The sequence below is a fragment of the Apium graveolens genome, chromosome 8 (assembly GCF_009905375.1).
Source record: "Apium graveolens cultivar Ventura chromosome 8, ASM990537v1, whole genome shotgun sequence".
NCBI classification, from domain to species: Eukaryota; Viridiplantae; Streptophyta; class Magnoliopsida; order Apiales; family Apiaceae; genus Apium; species Apium graveolens.
In genome coordinates, this window is record NC_133654.1 from 74,608,887 (window position 1) to 74,629,550 (window position 20,664).

The window sequence follows — 20,664 nt, forward strand, 5'->3', positions numbered from 1 at the left end:
CAAAATCCTTTCCTAGCATTTCCTATAAATCAATCAAGTAGATGGTGAATAGTACTTTCTTGAAATTAATTTTTGTGTTCTTGATTTCTTTGAAAGATCAAGCTTGTAGGAGGTTAGAATAAGGCTTCCATGAGCATTCCAAGAATCTTTCATGGATTAAAAGCTTCAAGGAAGGTATAACTCCTCATTATCTTAGTATTTAGTTGTTTGGTATAAATGATTATGATGATGGAATGAGAGATTAAGTGTAGTAGTTGTTTTGTCATGTTGAGATCTTAGTTGTTAAGTGTTTTTGTTGATTTTGGGAGTTAAGATTAGCACTAGTTGTTCTTGATGATTCATGGTGTGCTTTAGGCTTGGTTTAAATGGTTTAAAGTGGTTGATGAGTGATATTGTCATATGGTTGTATTGGGATTGATTGGTGATAGTTTGGTATTGAATTGGTTTGGTAAACTTTTGGGAAATCGCGTAAACAAAGCCGTCGTAATGCCCGATTTACCGTAGACTGTTTTTGTTCTTAACATCAGAACCTTTGAACTCACTGTTAGGTTTTGACCATTGCCATGTTTAGATAGTTCATGTTACGAGCTTCGTTTTGATATGTAGTTCGTTTGATTCCGATGTACGGTTTAGGAGAAACGGTCATTTTAAGTAACGACATTTCGCGAACGAACCATTACCCCTCGCCTTACTTTGAAACATATGTTAAAGACCTAAAAGGGCTAATTGGAGTATGAAACAAATATGATAAGTGGATTAGGCAGTTGTTAAGGTACTCGCGAAAGAATCTCCTTAAAACTCTTAATGGTTAATTTATTAAAAATGGTGGAGCCGAGGGTACTCGAGCGACTTAAGAGAATCATTAAGCGCAAAGCGAGCGTTAGAGTCTAAATTGGTTAAAGTATAGATTTACAAGTGACTTTGGTTTAATTTCAACTTATATGTTGTTTATAGGTTACCAGACTCGTCCCAAGCCATTTATAAGCCCCAGTCGCTCAGGCAAGTTTTCTACCCGTATAAACTGTTGTTGTGATGTATATGTGTATATGCATGATCTTGTGATAAATGCATATTTGTTATTAGCAAATTCTTGCGATATATTGGAGCATGTGATATGGTATATATGCATGCCTGTTTCGTATTCTTGATTTATATATATGTTGGTTCGAATGCTTATTAGTTGCATAATACCTATGCTAGAGATAAGCAGTAGTGGTGTATACCCTTAGTATAGGGGACCCAAAGGTGAACATATTTCTAAACCGGGAGTCGATGTTTCCGAGTATATTATATATATATATATATATATATATATATATGGATATGGATATAGTTTTCAAAACTATTGATCGAATAAGGTTTATTCGATAACTTTATTTTAAATAATGAATATTAGTTGAATATTCATTCGAGGACTTATGACTCTGTTTATTCTATTTAATGATTATTATTTGAATATTCATTTGAGGATATTTAATGAATATTATTTATAATATTCATACGAGGTATTATGACTCCGCTTATTATTTAATAATATCCTTTATTTTATTAAAGAATAATGTTTTGATAATCAAACTTATTTTCGATTATTCAAATAAAGATAGTACTTTCATATAAGTATATCTTTGGTTATTTAATATCCATTTCAAGTATGAGTTTTAAAACTTCTACTTCGATTATTTTTATAAGGATTATCTTTATGAGAATATTATTTAAATAATAATATTCAGATATTTCGAATATATCGGGACTGATTTATTTTAATAAATCAGCAGTACTCCAAACATTCTTAAAAATGTTTTCGAGTCTTTAAAATGATTTTTAAAGTTAGAGTGGGCCCCAAAACTCATTTTTATATTTAAGATCTTCCTTTCAAAAGGGGATTTAAATACTCGCTCAAAACCTGGGGGATCCGGCTCTGTGGTGTATTTTACATTCGCAACGTGGTTGCTGTTTTGAGAAAACAATTTGATTACTTGCCCAACGTTCGGGAAGTAAGTCCATCTAATTGAGTCGGCATAAGCGACAGGCCGGGGTACGGTCTATCAAAGTGTAAGTGGATGGGTGGCAGTCCATCAGCGCGTAAGAGGCCGGGTGGCGGTCCAGCACAAGGTCCTAATACGACCAGGGTGATGACCAGTGGGGGATTCATCCATCTACTAGTAGAAAAGGTTACTTATTGGTATCTTTGCCTGATCAGCAAGATATCAGGTTTATGCCAAAATTCTTTTCTTTCCAAAATTCATTGGATATTGCAACTCTGTTTATAATTTTCATAACAGAGGTTTTCAAGGAGTGTATGAAATGTATATATATATAGGTGTGTATATATATCGGGACTTAATGAAGTATCTCGTAACTTCATTATTTATAATGATATTCAAAGATTGAATCTATTCAAATCTTGTCTTGTAGTCTCATCTATGTGATGAACTTTTGAAACTAATTATAACTTGAACGGTGGTAGTTCAAGTAGTATTCGGAAAAGATATAAGTATATTGGAGTATCTTGTAACTTCATCTTTTCAACTTATATCTGGTTAATGATCATCTTATGCATGACAAAGATTTTCACAAAAACGTTGAGACAAGGTTAGATATATGAGATCACCTTGCAACGATATTTTTATACAGTTATAAACTGGGACTCTGTGTATATTATGCATGGAAGAGGACTTCCAAGATTTTGAAAAGTATATATGTATATATATAGAATATTTTGCGACTTCATCGCATTAAGATATCAAACTTGGTCCATTTCTTTTGACCAAGACTTTCATGAGTACTATGAGAAGGCTCATATATTGTTAATCATTATACATATTATTTTGGTGGGCTTGCTGCTCACCCTTGCTTTCTTCTTTCATCACACAACAACAGATAGAAAAGATGAACAGGACCAAGCTCCCAATTCGCAAGCGGTTAGAAAATGTTCCGCAGTTTTCTGGAAGCGTCGATGCCGCCGTAGCTGAGGTAGGAGCTACCAATAGGCTAGGTTTTCAACTATTGATGAATCAGACTTATGTATAATATGAATTTTAATAATGGCAATGAAATGTAAATTTATTCAGAACCTTCTTGAGGTGTAATGGCTTATTATGTGGAATAAAACGACTTGTGTTATTTTTTGGATATTCATCTCTGAGAATATAACTTGTGGTGTGTGTGTTTATTGTGGGGTCACAGTACAGAGTAGTTGATTGTTTATTAAGATTGGGTGTTATTAAGGGAAATGGAACTCGTGACAACCCGGATCCCCGACCCCGGATTTGGGGGTGTTACATCCCACTATTTTAATCTCATTATAATTCTAGAAGCTTTACTCTAAACTATGGAGCATCTTATTTATAACACTTTAAATAGATAAAGCCCATAATAAAACCAAAATAAATCTTTTATTAATTTCAATGAAATCAAATTGGAATACAAGAAAGTTCTTCCTAACTCATCATACATGATTGGATTTAGGAAAAACACTTTCAAGTCGCACCGGTCTCGCTTAAAACCCACAGCCTTACAAGTTCAATGAACCTGTTGTTGACAAAATCACCCCATATTGGAAATAAAGAAGATTCGTATTTCATTTTGTGTTCCATAAACACGAGAATCTCATTATCGTTTGTGAATTTTAAAATGTTGAGTCGTAACAGATTTTATCTTGTTTAGCAGGCATGGCATGGGTGACGTATCTAATACATTCATTCATGCATCATTAACTATTATATACATACATTCATACATCAATATGTAAAGTGTGGTATGTAAACGTGCTTGGTTATGGCCTTTATCCCATGTAATCCTTTCAAGCTAATGAAACATCAAGGTCAATCTATGGTGAATTAAATAAATACAATTACAATTACAAGTCTTCATTCTTCTAGTCTCGATTGTTGCTCCTCCTCCTGAATCATGCCTCTTTGAAGTACATTACATTAAAACAACCTATATTAATGTACTTACATAAGAAAACTCGAGTTACATTCGAGGTAAAATAGTTACAAGAATAATGAAAATGACATGCAAGTCGTATTTATAAAACCAAAACCATAAAATTTAATCTAAAGGTCTTAAGGCCATAATCAGCACCATGCTCAAGTAAACAAATAAAGAACTTGAGAAAAATAAAATATCGCGGGGGTCCGGGGGCGGCAGACTCCGGCTGGGGTCAAATTAAAAAAGAAATTTTTAATTTCGGAAGACCAGTCTTGTACAGAAATCTCAATTTTAGAACTAAAGATCATAGCTTAACTAGCCTCTGCCAGTACTGCATCATATGCAGTTTCAATGGATAATACATATTATACTTTAACGGATAAATCCATCAACGATAAAACCATCAACTGATAAATCTATCAACGGATAAATCCATCAACTAATAAATCCATTAACGGATAAACAGTTCTGTGCATCAACGGAAGACCAGTCTAGTACAGAATTCTCAATTTCAGAACTACAGATCATATCCGAACTAGTCTCTACCCCTACTGCATCATATGCAGTTTTAGAAGTATGTATCATATACATATTAATGATTCCCCATATAATAGATCATGTCAATACACCATCTGTCCAACAGTTTAGATCACTATCTTTAAACCAGACATCAAGCATAACATACAAATTGCATACTGATCAGTCATGGAAAATTATTACGTGTTAGTATCATCATATACGTAAACATCACGTGAATATACAAAAAAATCTATATAACAGTTTGAAAATTAATCAACATAACAGCATGAATATAAAATCTCATACATAAATGGTATCAATATACATACATGGCAGATCTGATTCATGGTTAATATATTGAAAAACTGTCAAACACGTAAACAAATCATCCCATTATACACATAGCTCTGATACCATTGTTAGGGATTCGATCAATAAAATGCAGCGGAAAAATCAAAATATTTTGAATCCCTAACACAAGATCTATGTATAATGACTGGATAATTATGGAGAATAGATGTTTACCTTAATCTAGCTTTCCTTCTGATTGTGATGAACGTTCTGATTCTTATGAACCACAGCATCCCTCCTTTTAGAGATCTACTCTCCAAGGTAACCACACGAACGTCCGATCGTCCAACGATCACCGGAGCCGGTACTAGCCGATTTGGTTGCCTTTCTTTCTCTCTCTCTCTCTCTCTCTCTCTCTCCCTCTCTCTCTCTCTATAGGATGTAGAGCTGCTAGGGTTGTTTTCCAAAAATGTGATACAGCCTCCTTTTTTCTAAAATTATACATCTTAATGCATATATAGGGGGAGAGAGAAGGGGGATTAAGGCCTAACCCTAAACCTAATGGGCTTCTAAAAGACCCATTCTCATTTTTGGGTTTATATTATTATTAAATTCAAATTCTAATATATATACAATTAATCAAGTCTCACTTAACTAATTTAATAATTAAATTCAAACTAATAATAATAAAATATTTACATTTATAATTTAAATAATACTCCATTTTAAACGTTATTTGTGTGTGACCGTTTAGGTTATTATTACATTGGCAATAATTTTATTTTCTAATAATAAAATTATAAACAATGAGTAGCATCTAGTAATACATCATTGCTCCCCAACTAATAATAATTGGTGATTCAATTAAACCTTTCGTGAATAATGTACAATGTAATATAATCCCTTTAGCCTTATATTATAGATCAAACTCGAGGCATGCATTGTGTCATCCTCCGCAAATGTTTAATCTTTCTTTCCTTGATCAATGAGTAAACTATTAAACAAATCAGTATTTGAGCATGACCATGCATTTTATAGTACTCAATTAAGAGGCCAATAATATCACTCCTTTAATATAGGAGGGCTAAATCTCATCTAGATCATTCATATTTCTCATACGATTCATAATATACCTAATGTCTACTTTTATGATTACCCGGTCAAGGATAACTTTCAATGGTATCAAAGTATATTAATTCTCGTATAGAAATATAATGATTTCAGGTCTAAGGACCAATACATCATTATCACTGTGAGATTAACTTATGACACATTAAACATGTCACAACGGGTCAATCCAGAACCATGTATTTAATACATGTGCCTGTGTTTTGACTTTAGTATCACCATACCTATGATCAATGAGATGTAATCATCAGTCAACAAACACACTAGTCTCAACATATTTATTATTGCCCTTAACAATAATACTTGACTAGGAACCTTTAGGAATAATAATACTATTCTCATAATCTCATTTCTAAGTCACGTACTTAGAGATATAGATTTACATATTATATTCCAAGGACATTTATTAATCTAATATTTTATCGTAGAAAATAAAAATATAATAAATTACTAAAGAATAATCCATAGAATCATAATTAATAATCCAAATGTTTCATAATATAAACATAATAGTGTTGTCTCTAGGGCACAAACACTAACAGTTGTTTCTTCCCTTGGCCAGGGGTGGTGCTTCTTGATGCTTTGCTGTTTGCGAAGACTGTGGCCTTCCTTTTGTTATCCTGATGGGTTTCTGCTATGACCAGGCCCTGACTATAGCATGTTTCGGCAACTCCATAATCTCCTTTTATATCTCCGACTTCGGTCGGTGTTGGGAACTTGATCTTGAGGTGTGAGATTGAAGTTATCGCTTGCATCATAGTTAAGGTTGACCTACCAATTATTCCATTGTAGGACGAAGGAGTATTGATGACATAGAACTTGATGACATGAGTTACTTGGTTAGGAGCAGTTCCAAAAATGACAGGTAGGTATAAGGTCACTTGGATCGGGACTAGATTATGTCTGAACCCATATAGCGGGTCTTCCAGGAAATCATTCGAGCGGACGCTTCCTAACTGCATTCGATCCACTGTATGTTTGAAGAGAATTTTTACCGAGGATCCATTATCTATCAGCATTCTCCTTACTTCATTCTCGAAAATATCCAAGCTGCATTGTGGTTGGGGTTGACTCCTTCATAGTCCTTACTGCTGAAGGATATCACCATATCTGGGAGTGAGTGGATTGAGAGCACTTCTTTGCCGAAGTCCGGACTTCGTGGTGGGGAGTGGGAACCTCCTAGGACCATATTAACTATATTCATTCCTTTCTTCTACCCCTCTCCTCTGTGGTTGTTGTCCCAGACCAAGTACTTGTTCACGTTTCCCTTCTTTACTTGATCCTCGACGAAGTACTCAAGTGATATGTAGTTCTCAGTCTTGTGGCCATGTGTCTCATGATAATCGCACTGCCTATTGTAAGACCTGCTCTCCAGAGGAGTTTGCATTGGTTTCTGGGGGTAATAGAATGGCTTTTCTTTTATCTACTTCAAGATTTCCTCCTGAGACATGTTTAGTAGAGTCCAATCCGGTTCTTGCTTTGGCTCGCGAGACTGCTTGATCGGTCCTGGATCACTCTTCGACTCAGACTTAGGACCGAGCCTCTGAAATATTGGAGTAGCTTGTCTTTCTTGATTCTGCTGGTTTTGCTTGACTTTTTTGTCCTGATGGTAACCCCCTTTCGGTCGGTCATCAGAATTCTTACCCCAATTCTGGGTCATCCTCATAGCTTGTAGCACGTCAGTTTCCTTTATAAATCTGGCAGCCATGGAGTAGGCTACCGCCAGACTCCGGGGCTCCTTGTTGATTAGTTCTACTATATATCTTTCATTGTGTTCCGGGTATAAGTTCCTCCTGAAGATGCTCAGAGCATCATGCTCATCCAAATTTGAGATCTTGTTGATTGCTTCCTTGAAACGCCTCATATGGGCTGAGAGGGACTCGTTGTCATGTTGTTTGATGGTTTTCAGGTGACACATATGCATCTCGTGTGTCTTGTTTTCTCGGAACCTCCTAAGAAAAGATGCGCGGAACTCCTTCCAACTATGGATGCTTCGGAGGGGATCCTGCTGAACCATATACGGGCCCCTCCATTAAGAGTTGATGCGAAGAACATGGACTTTGTCAAGTGATTATAGTAGTATATTTGCGCGATCTGCTCAAATTAATTCAAGTGTTCTTCTGGGTCTCCCAGACCATCAAAAAAATCGAAGTTATAGTGTTTCAGGTCCCCCTGCTTGGGAATAGCCTCTAAAGAGTGGCTGAATAGAGTAAAAGTTTCTCCAATTTCTATTCCGGAGTCTTTGTCCATTTTTATTTGTAGTTCATATATCATATCCTTGAGGTCTTTCTGCTTCTCCTCATCTTCGTTATCAGAAATGAGCTCCGGAGTAGGATCCCTATGGGTCCTTTTAGTCCTGGACTTGGCCAGTAGGTTCTCCTCTTCTAACTACATCCTTCTTTGAATCTTTAGTTTGAGCTTTGCTTCTTCTTCTTTTCTGATTTGTTCCCGCATCTCTTCTAAATTTTTTTTCTTGCCCGCATCTGTTTCTTTCATATTTCCTGAATCATTTTTGTTCTTCTTCCCCTAGCTTCAATTCGGTCAAAGACAGATCTCTTAGATTGCTAGGAGTCCCCGGATTCCTCCGGTCCTTCCTTAAGTTCGGCTTCTTCCTGAATTCGGGCTTACTCCTACCTGTAGACCCGGATTGCTTCTGTTAGCGGATTACATGTGAGGTTGGCCATATGCTTCTCATCCACTGGAACATTAGCGTACTTGTATTGGTTCATCTCAATAAGGCTCCTAGCGTCCCGGGTGTTCACAACCCTCTCCATAATAGGAGTGTGTTACAATGGTTGCTCCTGGAATGTTTCTTGGTCGGCTCCCGCGTCATGAGCCTGGGAGTGGTCCGGCTCCTGAACCTGAGTGCTAGCGGAGGGTCTCCCAGAAGTAGGTTTTCCTGCTCTTGCCATTATCTCAAAAGTACCAACAACAACTTACAAAAATTTCCAACTAACAACATTGATCTAAGGTTGCTTTTCGAAAATTGTAAAAACTATCCAGAACAATAACAAACAGCTTTTCGGTACTAGTTCAAACAATCTTCCGGGATTTGTTAACAATATAGTAAAACGAGTGCAGCTATGTTTTAGGACACAAAGGCAATATGTAAACTAAAGCAAACTCGGGGTTCTAAAACAATCAAAACTATCAATAGCACACACAAAAGTGGCTTAAATCAACAAAACAGGGCTCACACAAACGTGGTCTAAAATAATGAGTACACACAAACGTGGCTTAAATAAAAAATATTCATCTTTATGAGAGAGTTTGGTTGTTTGGGTTCTAACAAGTTAAAGAGATGGACTCTTTACAGAGTTTGCTGATGAAGGTGAATCCAGGGGCACCGAGACCCAAGGATGGAGAGCCCCTCCTTCTAGCGCCAAATGATAACTCCTGGTGGCAGGGCTGCTCCTTCGACGCCGCGCCTGGATCCTTCGCTGCGGTGGTAGTGTAGATGTCGTGGGGCTCCTACAAAATAATACCGGAAGGGGGGTTTGGGTCCCGCGGTGCCTCCGGCGTGAGAGTAAAAACTCGCTTTTGGGGAAGATGAAGATAGATAGGAATGCAGGGTGGTTGTGTGTGTATATGAGTGCAAGAGAGTGATTAACCCCAAAATCTTACCTTCTTGGGCTATTTATAGCCCAAGGATAGGTTTTGGGTTGGTACCTTTGAATCGTAGTCGCTGGTTCTAGGAGCGGAGGACACGTGGACGGGGTGGATGCTTTACACATGCCAGGATGGGAACGGTTGAGGAATGTTCTAAGGATCTCCTAGCATGTGCCATGATTGTGCTCATGATTAATGAATGGCAGCTGTCTCTATCATGCGTTTCGGCATGTGCCTCACGTGCTGGGAATCACCAAGGTTGGGCTCGCGGGACTAGACTAGTTTGGACTAGTAGTGTGCAGGACTGGTGGGAGTTAGGAGTCCGGACCTGTCCTTCTAGGAACTACATGTACTATCAGCAGTCATCTCTATTATCTCCTTAAAATTGTATATGGTTGTTTAATCTAATAATAAATTTAGGTCGTAAAAGAGTTTGAGTGTATCCGTAATTATACACAACTGAAATCCAAAGGCCTACGATGAAGCCCAAGTGTGCAATAGTCCAGTTCATTCTAACACCAGTCCAACACTCTTAAAAGTAATAACTATTTTTAACTTCTGTTAAAAAAATATTATGTATTTATTAATTTTTAAAACATATATACATGGTTTTAAAAATCGGAAATCGGTACTAATCGGTAGAGGTACCGATTAGGGATTAATCGGTAATTCTGGGATTAATCAGGAGGATTAATCGGAGTAAAAATCGGATAAATATTTAATTTTTAATTTTATATAAATAGTATAAATAATATTATTATAGCACATATGATAGATTATTATCATTGGGTGCCTATTTACAGGTTTCAACTAGGATAATTATGGCCCATGAGCTTTATTCAAATGGCCCAAATCATCTAGTCTCCCATAGTGTGTAGACATTTATAGTCCAAGATCATAGAGTAATAGCTAGTATTACTCATTCACTTGTACGCATGACTCGCCTAACCGACTACTTTAAATAAAATATCTTTAAACACCATCAGGCTCTCACCCTCACCAGTTACCCCTACCCCTCTCCCATCTCCCGTCAAACCCAACCTTCCATTCCGGCTATCCAATTTAATTGATGTCTCGTTCTATTATGTGCTATATTTTTACTTTTTCTTTCTGAAAATGTACAACATATGAATTTGATCTATGTATATATGTCAAGGGCGATTTGAAAATCCAATGAAACTATTAGAGGTTTCGCCGGAAAAATGTAAGACATCATCAGAACTTCGATTGTAACTCCGATAATGTCCTTAAAACTCCGATTTTTGACCGGATTTTGACCACTCTCTAGAAAAACGTTTTTTGAGATGATTCCGGCAAATATCATCGGAAGTCCTCCGACTTCCGATTAATCGTCCAATTAATCGCCTGAATCGGCGATTTTTACAACCATGCATATATATATATATTAAATATATTTTATTCATTTATTTTTAATTATTGGTTCGGATTGGATCGAGTTTTTGCGGTTCGGTTTTCACCTATAATCGAACTCTCGAAAAATCGGTTTCGATTTCGATTTTTAATTTTACGGTTTCGATTCGGTTTCGGATCAAATTTTTACGGTTTAAATTTTAATTATTTTTAGCGATTTCAATTTCAGATTTGGATTTTTTGAATTTCCTATTCGGCCCTATTTCTGAAATGAAGAGACGGAGGGAGCAGCTGCTAGTTGACCGCCAATTAAACAATCGTGAAGCAACTTCCTCCTTTTTCATATATATGATATTCAAGTTTATTATTTAACAAAAAAGAAGAAGAAGATATTCAACTTTATTACATAAATTTCCCCTCATGTTCATTTCAAAGCACGTGGTGTTTACTTTTCTTATATACAATGGTCATTCCGAATTAATTTTATTCAGTTTAGCAATAACATCTTCTTCTTTTTTTATTCAAATGGACAAGTGTTTCATAAAGACTGCCATGATAAGATGACATAAAAATATAGAATACTTAATGGATAATCCATTAATCAAGTTTTTATAATTTATGTTTACCACTTCACATCAACAGGTCCAAGTTTAGATTACATGATCTTAAATTTTTTGCCGGGACATGTTCTGCGCGAGTTGGATACGGTATCCGCAACAGCAGCCAATTTTAGTCGCCATTTTATTTCGCGCGTTACTCTTTTCTTTTTTCTTCTCAATTCTCAGTCTAGTGGTGAGCTCTGATAAATTGCTACTTTTGTGTGAAAATTAGAACATTATAAGATTTGTTTAGATTTTAACGAATTTTAAATAGCAATCTATATTTTGTTTTCTACAATAAGAACAAGAATTCTTAGAAATTTTTTTTCTCCAAAACCTCTTGTTGTGGTACCTCTCTTTTACACGATCCAGGAATTCAAAAAATTTCAAACCCTATACTCTTTTACGAGATATTGGAATTTCGAAACTTTTCAAAAATAACAGTTCGGAAAATTAAATTAACATAATGCTCCATAATTTTTTGAATTACATGATTATATATAAGAAAGTAAAAATCATAGGCGTTAAGCTTGCTAAATTCTTAAGCCCGTGTTGGTGACAATGTTATAATTGCCCTCTCAGTGTTCAAACCAAACCTAACCTCATTCATGCCCACCAAAAAAGACCAGAAGCATAGGTTGGTGGACATACATCCAAAGCAGCCGCTGCACTCATTTTCCCAAATACCATTCAACCATTCCTATAAAAAAAAATCATCATAAACATATTCACACACCAACCCCCACTTAACCATTTTTACAAACCTACTACCAACCAAATACAACTACAATTTCATTTCACCACCACAACCATGCAAGTCATCATCAAAGAAACCACCACAGTCTACCCTTCCTCTCCCCCTTTCACTCACGACCATGTCCTCACCCTCTCCCACCTCGACACCGACCGCAATCTTGACATCACTTTTCGATACTTCCGTGCATATGTTAATAAAACTAACACAAACTCCGATCCTTTGCATGTCATAAAAGCCGCATTCTCCACTACCCTAAATCACTACTATCCATTAGCAGCCACTCTACGTCGTCGCGCTTCCGATGATCGCTACGAGTTACATTGCATTCCTGGGAAAGGTGCTCCAGTTGTGCACGCAACAGTTGAGGGTACGTTGAGTTCATTTAATTACCTAGATGACGCGGAAGACAAAAATCTCGAAAATCTTGTGCCTGATTGGGACCCCAAAGATGTGCTGGAAAACCCGTTTGTTATTCAAGTAACGGTTTTTGGGTGCGGTGGCTTTGTGGTTGGAGCGGCTGTGCACCATGCGCTCAATGATGGCATGGGCGGTTCGTTGTTTTTTAATGCCATGGCCGAGCTGGCTCGGGGTGCCGAAACTATAAGTGTTGAACCGGTTTGGGACCGGTCTAAGTTGCTTGGACCAAGAGAACCGGCTCGCTTGGGATTTCCGGTTGAACAATTTTTTAGGCTAGATAAGGGGTTTTCGCCTTATGCTCAGTCGGGTGAACTGGTTGAGAAATGGTGCTTTGATATGAAAGAAGAGTGGTTGAACCGGTTGAAAGGATTGTTGGCTGAACGGACCGGATCGAAGTTTACGACTTTTGAAGCCTTGGGAGCTTATATTTGGCGTGCAAGGTATGTTTTCAGTAACTAATGTACAAGAAACAAGAAACTAATGTACAGTTTCTTGTTTATCCCACGCTGCCGGCTTGTCTGCTTATCAGTTAAATAATGCGTTAAAAATTTTGATACAATTAAAGTGTTCTGTTAAAATATTTTCGATAAAGTATAGTGAGAATGAGAAAAGTAGAGTTTTATAATAATGAATTTGTTATGGATTACAATATTATGTTGTAGCGTTTAAATAATTTGGAAGCACTTGTGCGATTTTTGATCATTTCTATAAAATAGTTTACTTGTTGTGTTAAACAGAGTTAAAGCCTCTGGAGTTCCGGGAGATGAGAAGGTGAAATTTGCATACATTATTAATGTTCGTAGGCTAGTGAAGCCTGCACTGCCGCAAGGCTACTGGGGAAACGGCTGTGTTCCAATGTTTGCTCAAATTCTTGCCAAGGACCTAGTAGAGCAACCAATCTGGGAAACAGCTGAGCTGATCAAGAAGAGCAAATTCAATGCAACAGACGAGTACGTTCGCTCGTACATTGACTTCCAAGAACTTCACTATCATGAAGGAATCACAGCAGGAAAAGGGGTGAGCGGATTTACAGATTGGAGACACATAGGCCATTCCACTGTGGATTTTGGTTGGGGAGGTCCAGTTACGGTATTGCCACTTACCAGGAACCTCCTCGGAGGCACCGAGCCCACTTATATCTTGCCTTATTCCTCAGCAAATGAAGAGAAGGTGGATGGGTTCAAAGTTTTGGTTCATTTACCAGAGAAAGCAATGCCTGAGTTTAAGGCAGAGATGGAGAAGTTTTTCAAAATGGATTTTGGATTCTCACCCCTTTAACTGTTTCATACTATCAAGTTGTGTTATGTGTGTATTGATAATTGTAAAAATAAAGCGAGAGTCTCATCCAACTGAACTAGAAAGAGATGTTCAATGTATTTTGAGCTTAACAGGGGTACTTTTCTGAAGCTTTGTTACCTGTTTAGGAATTATATTAATGAAGATTTCATGCCCTGAATATGGACATAACAATGAGTTGTAGATTTACATAAAATAAACAAGAAACTTCAAATGCTGATTTGGATACTAAAATTGTATGCGTCAAAAGTGTTTTTTTTTATAAGGGATTTGAGGAACATGGTTTTGATTTGAAAATTAAAAATGCAAAACCAAGATCTCCGTCCTTCACTTAAATCTTTTCAAGATGATCCGACTAGTTTACAACTGAACTTAACCATTAATTAGTAGAGAAGATGACAACAGATCCTATCAAATATAATGTTAGTTGATCATTTTAGACCTATAAAGCAATACACATAGCAGAGAAGTAGTTCCATAAAAGACCACATATGCTGTTCATGGTGAATGTAATATGATTGATCTAAAGACACCCATGTGGGAGATCTTGTCCATCTAAATTATTAGTAACAGATAATAGTGAAAGGCAGCACGGTCAATTAAAGATATTCCAGGTATTAGCTAAGGCAACTATACTTCCATTTCTCAATTTGTATGAAATTAGAGAAACTACAGAATCAATATTTTAGTTATTTGATTCCGGAAAATTTTATCATACGATATTTTAACTCCACTAACGGTTACAGAATGACACAAGGGAAACATGTGGGAAATGTACTTTAAATATGAACCCTAAATTACGATATTCGTAAGTTGACATCAACCGAGATCAATCAAAGCAAGACACTGGATTAAATCAATCATGGACCCTAAATTCTGTTAATATATTTAAATTTACAAAATTAAACAACACCAGTACTGTGTGCAGTCTGCATTAGAAGGTTGGGTTTCTAATCTAATAAAACAGTAAACATAGAAAATAAGACATCATGAACACTACACTTGATCAGCAAAAAGAATTTGGACAAATTTATATAGCATACAGAATAATTCAAGAAAATTATATACACTGAGGCATCATCGCGAAAAAAATGATTTGGCTATATACATTGCAATAATAATTAATAAATTTGAAAATAAACCTGCACACTGCTTCATTCTCACACAAAAGAAAAGCATTTCTTCTGAGGATTTGGCTGATAGATGGTATTCTTTACTCCGTGTAGAATCATTTGTCTTGCTTTCCACTAAGATACCATTGATTCTTTCTTAGTGTTCGCCTGTTCGTCAGCTGCCCCATAAGACAATCTTCGAGGCTTCGTAGTTACTTTCCCATTTGGTGAAAAGGACTTCACTGAAGTGATTGATTTTATTGTTGGTGATTTTGTATTTTTAGCTGTCTTGCTTGCTTGTTTACTGCTAGTTACTTTCTTCGGACTTGATTGTATAAGGGCTCGGCTTTCCCATGGCCGAGCAGCAACCCAGCGTTCCATCCAACTCCAACCCCAGATAGCTTTGCCAAGTTCATAACTACCCAGAGCAGAGTTTGAATTAGCTCTCCACTACAAAAAAATGATGTTTCCAAAATAAAGTACCTTTACAAAAAAAAATGATAAATTTGCAATGCAATCACACTATATACCTGATGAGAAAATGCATAAGCCATAGCTCGCTCTCGCTTCCCTGCTGCTTCTTCGCGAAGATGAATCCTTGCAAGAACTTCCTCCATTGTTTCAGGACCATTGCTCCATTCCACCTGCAAGTAACCAGTCCAGGTGTATGAGAAAGAGCTAACACATATATAGCAATAGTTAGAGAGATTTATCTAGCTTCATGATAAGCACATAGGACAAGTAGTGCAGGTGCAATAGTGTATACAGACTACAACTTACTACTAAAAGAATTCATGTGGTAATGACGGAATGGGGATGCCTGTCGCAATCGTAGTTATATATTAGAAACTTCACATAAATAAATAAAATAGAACAATATAATATTTTGCTTCCAAGCAAATTATTTTTCTTAAATTAACGAAGTAGGTATGGGTAACTTGGTAAGCTGTCGCTGCCATACAGCGAAGGATTTAGGAATATTTTTTTTTGTAAATTATACACTAAAAGAAAAATTAAGTCTAAAGAATTATAATGCTGTGTGTGTATCCGTAAGCTCTTAGCATCAAGAAAAAGTTGCAAGCTGCATGCATTTGGATTCAGAGGGCTATCTCAGCCAGGTCTCGACCAACTGGCCCTCTAAGGTTCACCCAACAATTTTCTATACTGTTAGATCAGCCTCCTTATTTGGATTAGCTGTACCAGGAAAGCTCCTTGTGGAAAAGGTACTTTCTAAGTTTCTAGAACTAGCTCAAACTAAATCACAAAAATAAAACTGGCAGTTTGTGTGCACGCACATGCAACAGACCGCATACATGTCTCAGTGTTGCTCAAAACTGGATTACTTTTAACCCTAAAGGGAAAAGGTAGGTTTGTTATGTTGAGGCCACCACGGCTTTACAAAGGAAACTAATCTTGCCTGATCATATTTTGTCACTACATTATCGTCACGCAAACCCGGATGCTACATGAGACAGAGGTATTTCAGATACATGTGCTTTCACTATTCGGAAAAATATGTCAAGGATATTCAGAAATGAATTATTAAACTAAATACGATAATAACATCTTCTTTAAAATATCTGTCAATAAAGTTTAGAAACCACAGTGTGTGACTAGTAAATGATTATACTTGCATGCATGAGAGACTTTTACCTCGAGGTCATGAAGCTTTGTTTCAAGTTTTAATTGATTCTCTAGCTTCCTTTGTTTGATTCGGGCTTCCAATGCCATACTATTTCTCCGTGTTCTGATTTCAGTTTGTAAACTGCTCCATGTGTGGAGGTATTTCAGAGTTACGGATGCTTGCTTTCTGGAAGAAGAACCTAGAGCCACTGCCCGTAATTTGACAGTCCCTTTCAACTGGCGTCGAGTTTTTCTTGCCTGAGAAATTATAGAATTATGTTAACATTGATGCATATGATGACATAATGTAGGACAGTCACACAACCTAAATCACACAATATCTTGAAAACAAACTAGGCAATCCTTAATCTTATTGTTTCTATATATTTCCTGAAGTTGTAAGATTATTTTTACAAAGCTTTAGAGTAAATCATGTCTAGCCATCTTAGTTTATTTCGACACCATAAAAATTATGCATGTTTACACTTATTTTCTAGAAGAGTCATAGATGCTTGATAACACAGTCGGCACCAAAACTGCTAATGTAGTTAAGTTTTAGATCAAAATCAAGAAATGCTTCAGGGCTTAAATAAGTAAAAAGCTATCGATTACATCAGAAAATATGAAACCTATACCGAAGGAATACTCATTAATTTCCGGGTTGTTTTTTTCAAAATGTACCAGAATATCTTCTCAGTAAGCATAGAATTTAGGTGAGCATATATGATGTATTCATCCAAGTACCGGTAGACCAAGTACAACCATGTTTGCCGCTAATCACGGAAGAATAGGAACTTGCATTGATGGTATATAGCCTAAACAGATGTTTCCTACAGTCTAAAACATCCCTGTCTACCAAGTGTTTGCAAATGGCTAACTGGGGAGGAGTAACAGGACTTACATCTCCTGTTTACTTAACATGATTTTAGATCATTACTTTGTAGGACTACTAGGATGTGTATAATCTTTTATCCATCATAAAGACACTGTACAAATACTTAAATAACTTTAAACAATTGTTGTTCAGAAGCTGCTAATTGAAACAGATACCCTCCTTGCTTTCGTGTATAATTTTATCTACCAAATTTAATAATCTTCCATGTCTTCGATAATTTCTTTACAGTTTGTCATTTGCAGCTTCAACGATGGCCACATTGTTGCATTGTAGATGAACGCAAAGAAGTAACTCATCTATCAGGATTCATCTCAGCTTGTCTAAACACAAACTTGGACCCTTAAAAAATCAAGGAGGGCGCGAGCTGCAGCAAGGATGCTTCTAGTGCTATAAGAGACCTAGAGTTCGATTCTAACCTCCCCAATACTTAACAACGTAACAACTATTTTAAAGAATATATATGCCAAAACTGTTCTAAAGACAGGGAACATCTATTCTATACATTTAATAAGAATAATTGAAATTAACCACAATTTCATATTACAAAATATGCAAGTCTGATAACTAGGCCCAGAAATAATTGGCTGACAGATACTCATTATAGCCTTGCTTTATCTGGCGATAGATTATTAATAAGGGAATAAAGGTTTTGCTTTTATCTAACTGATGCATAAACTGAAGTCAAAACATGATGAAACTAGAATGTGTAATAGCATTTTATGTAACCTCCACTTAGACTTACCCTATATGCTCGAAATGCAGTTTGAATCTTTGTAGCTGCTAGATCCTGAATCCCAGGATTCCCATTAGGGACATGATGTGAAAGATTGGTAGAATTCATCTGAAATTTTTTTTTTTGGTTTAACCCGTTTGCATATTGAAGCCCTGAAGATCCCTGTGGTTGAACAGATAGAGTATCCACAGAAACATGCACACACTTTAGATGGTAACTCCGTGATTTGAAACAATTACTTAACTAATCTAAATTTTCAATCTCTACAATCAAAATTAAAAAGAAAAGTGTTTTCTTAAGAATTTTAGAATGACAAGAGGATTTAATATTGGATGTGGGTTAACACCAATGCTTTTGCACATAATTTATGCTATAGGATGCTTTTGGCAAAAAAAATCAACAGGGTAATATGTAAAGTATTACCTTAAGATATTTTGGCTTTCCATTCTTTAGTTTCTTAAAGCTGACTATCTTTTTGAGCCAATCTCCAGACCCCATTTTCAAAATTAAATATCTCCTGAAGGCTGCACTGATAAGTGATAAGAAATGAAAGTTATAAATGTATATGGCACTAAACGAATTTGTATCAGAGAGTAAGTCCTTATGAGGAGAGTTGAAATGAAGTTGTAAGAAAATATAACCACGACGGGTGATGCTTCACAGATTGCTTCACAGATAACAAATGTAGCATAAACAATTTGGCATTTTTCTGCAAGTACTTAGTTGGAATTGCCTTATAAACTAATAATCAGTGATATAACTCAAATTTTTATGTACTAACACCCCCTGTTCTCGACTTCTATTGTCTTCAAATGGATTAATTAAAAAAAAATATAAGAATTAAGTTTTCTAAACTGGAGTAATAAGTTGAAGACCTATTTTTTGTGTTAAATTGGGAGTTGTTTTTCCACAGATAACTAGCTACATACTAATCATGGAAGACTAAACAATGATGGGGAAGGATAATTATAATAGAGAGGGTAATGCAGCGGTCTGTAGAATAATTAGAAAGAGTAAAAATTACAGTTTCGTTTATTGAAAATGTCCCATAAGTTTGATAATTGCAGATGACATACAAAATAGGATGATTGAGGTTTTCAGTACATATTCAAGAATTTTACAAACCAAATTCTATTGCCAAATTATTACTTCTTTCGGTGTGTTAAATCATCTATGCCTTCAGAATAACATGTTAATAGTTCCCACTTTGTTTCAGCTAATTCATGAATGCCTGAACTTACAAGGAAATGCTTCTTGTTTAATATGAAAGTTTATCGATTGAGTTAGATGCTAAATTGTCAAAAACTAAAACAGCTCTTCTGAACTCGAAACACTATTCACTTTCAAAATCATTTGGCTCTATCTTGTATTTCGAAATGGATAAAACTGATATGAGTTTTCAGTATTAAATTAAAAAATTACGATCCAAAAATGATATGCATACATGATACACTTAAATGTTTTGACACATTTAATAACTTAACATGGTATGAGAGGAGCAGTCTCTTTGAATGAGGAATGTACAACATACAAACACAATAAACATAAGATAAGAAGCTCTCTTCCTAAATTTATAGTTCCAATAAATAGATGGAATATAGGTAGCTAAAGAAAGAATATCAAACCAACATCCTTAAGCATCACCTCACCTCATTGAAACAATTATGAAAATTACAGAGCACAAGTAAAAAGAATGAGTAAATGTATAGCAAAAAGAAGAGGGCAAAAAACAGATAATATTTAGCAAAGCCTGACATACCGGAGGAGGAGAAATGTTGAGTTGAATTTTGATGAACAAGAAGAAGAAAGAATGGTGGGGGTGGGTGGTGGCAAAAGAGTAGAATAAAAGGTAGGTGTGCAGGGGCAGGGGATTGATATTTCATACAGACCATGGCCCCATCTCTTCCCACCTGCAGTTTTATTTTCGTTATAATATTATATATCTATTTTACACAGACAGAAGGCCATGTTTGGTTTGCTTAGTATGGGTTATTAAGTTAGTGAGCCTTTTTTTTCTTTTATCCTAGATTGGGGGAATAACTCGTGCGAGTCACGGGTCATACATCCATATATTATATTTTTACAGCAACTTCAACCACTATACTTATATATAGGCTCTTAAGGTAAATTTTGAATAAATTGAGATAAAATTTCTCTCCAAAAAATTCTTTGTCTCTCTTTATAATATTAGGAGTTTCAGATGCTTCCTCATTATTATATCATATTTTATTACCCGTCTATTTAACATAAATTACTTTAATGAGTAAAAAGATAGATAGAAAGTGAGTTTAAGGAGAATTGTTAGAGAAATTGTTTGATTTTGGCTTCTAAATAATTAGGAGCTCATTTATTTATATTATTTGTAGTGAAATTGCAAGGAG

The 20,664-nt window shown here is 35.9% G+C and overlaps 2 protein-coding genes across 3 annotated transcripts; one reads left to right on the top strand and one right to left on the bottom strand.

Annotated features, from left to right (window-relative positions):
- Positions 1–12,116: 12,116 nt before the first annotated feature.
- LOC141677377 (tetrahydroanabasine acetyltransferase) lies at positions 12,117–14,080 on the top strand. Its single transcript, XM_074483285.1, has 2 exons — positions 12,117–13,064; positions 13,362–14,080. Exons 1-2 carry the CDS (start codon positions 12,262–12,264, stop codon positions 13,900–13,902), a joined length of 1,344 nt encoding a protein of 447 aa, XP_074339386.1. The 5' UTR covers positions 12,117–12,261; the 3' UTR covers positions 13,903–14,080.
- Positions 14,081–14,928: 848 nt separating this feature from the next.
- Positions 14,929–20,215, bottom strand: LOC141679023 (protein IQ-DOMAIN 9-like). 2 transcript variants are annotated; one of them, XM_074485502.1, is made up of 6 exons: positions 20,043–20,206; positions 18,707–18,807; positions 18,293–18,445; positions 16,686–16,913; positions 15,563–15,676; positions 14,929–15,482 (listed from the first exon to the last, which is right to left on the bottom strand). In XM_074485502.1, the coding sequence occupies exons 1-6, from the start codon at positions 20,173–20,175 to the stop codon at positions 15,168–15,170; spliced, it is 1,044 nt and encodes a 347-aa protein (XP_074341603.1). In that variant the 5' UTR covers positions 20,176–20,206; the 3' UTR covers positions 14,929–15,167. The 2 variants fall into 2 exon arrangements, with proteins under 2 accessions (XP_074341603.1, XP_074341604.1); XM_074485503.1 differs by having other exon boundaries at positions 15,314–15,450; positions 20,043–20,215.
- Between the last annotated feature and the right edge of the window lie 449 nt (positions 20,216–20,664).

Excerpts from the sequence above, each read along its gene's own strand:
- LOC141679023 (XM_074485502.1), bottom strand. The coding sequence starts at position 20,175 with ATGGTCTGTATGAAATATCAATCCCCTGCCCCTGCACACCTACCTTTT. Across the intron at positions 18,446-18,706 it reads GAAAGCCAAAATATCTTAAG|GGATCTTCAGGGCTTCAATA; the intron begins GTAATACTTTAC and ends GTTCAACCACAG. Across the intron at positions 16,914-18,292 it reads CTGCATTTCGAGCATATAGG|GCAAGAAAAACTCGACGCCA; the intron begins GTAAGTCTAAGT and ends ATAATTTCTCAG.
- LOC141677377 (XM_074483285.1), top strand. The coding sequence starts at position 12,262 with ATGCAAGTCATCATCAAAGAAACCACCACAGTCTACCCTTCCTCTCCC. Across the intron at positions 13,065-13,361 it reads GCTTATATTTGGCGTGCAAG|AGTTAAAGCCTCTGGAGTTC; the intron begins GTATGTTTTCAG and ends TGTGTTAAACAG.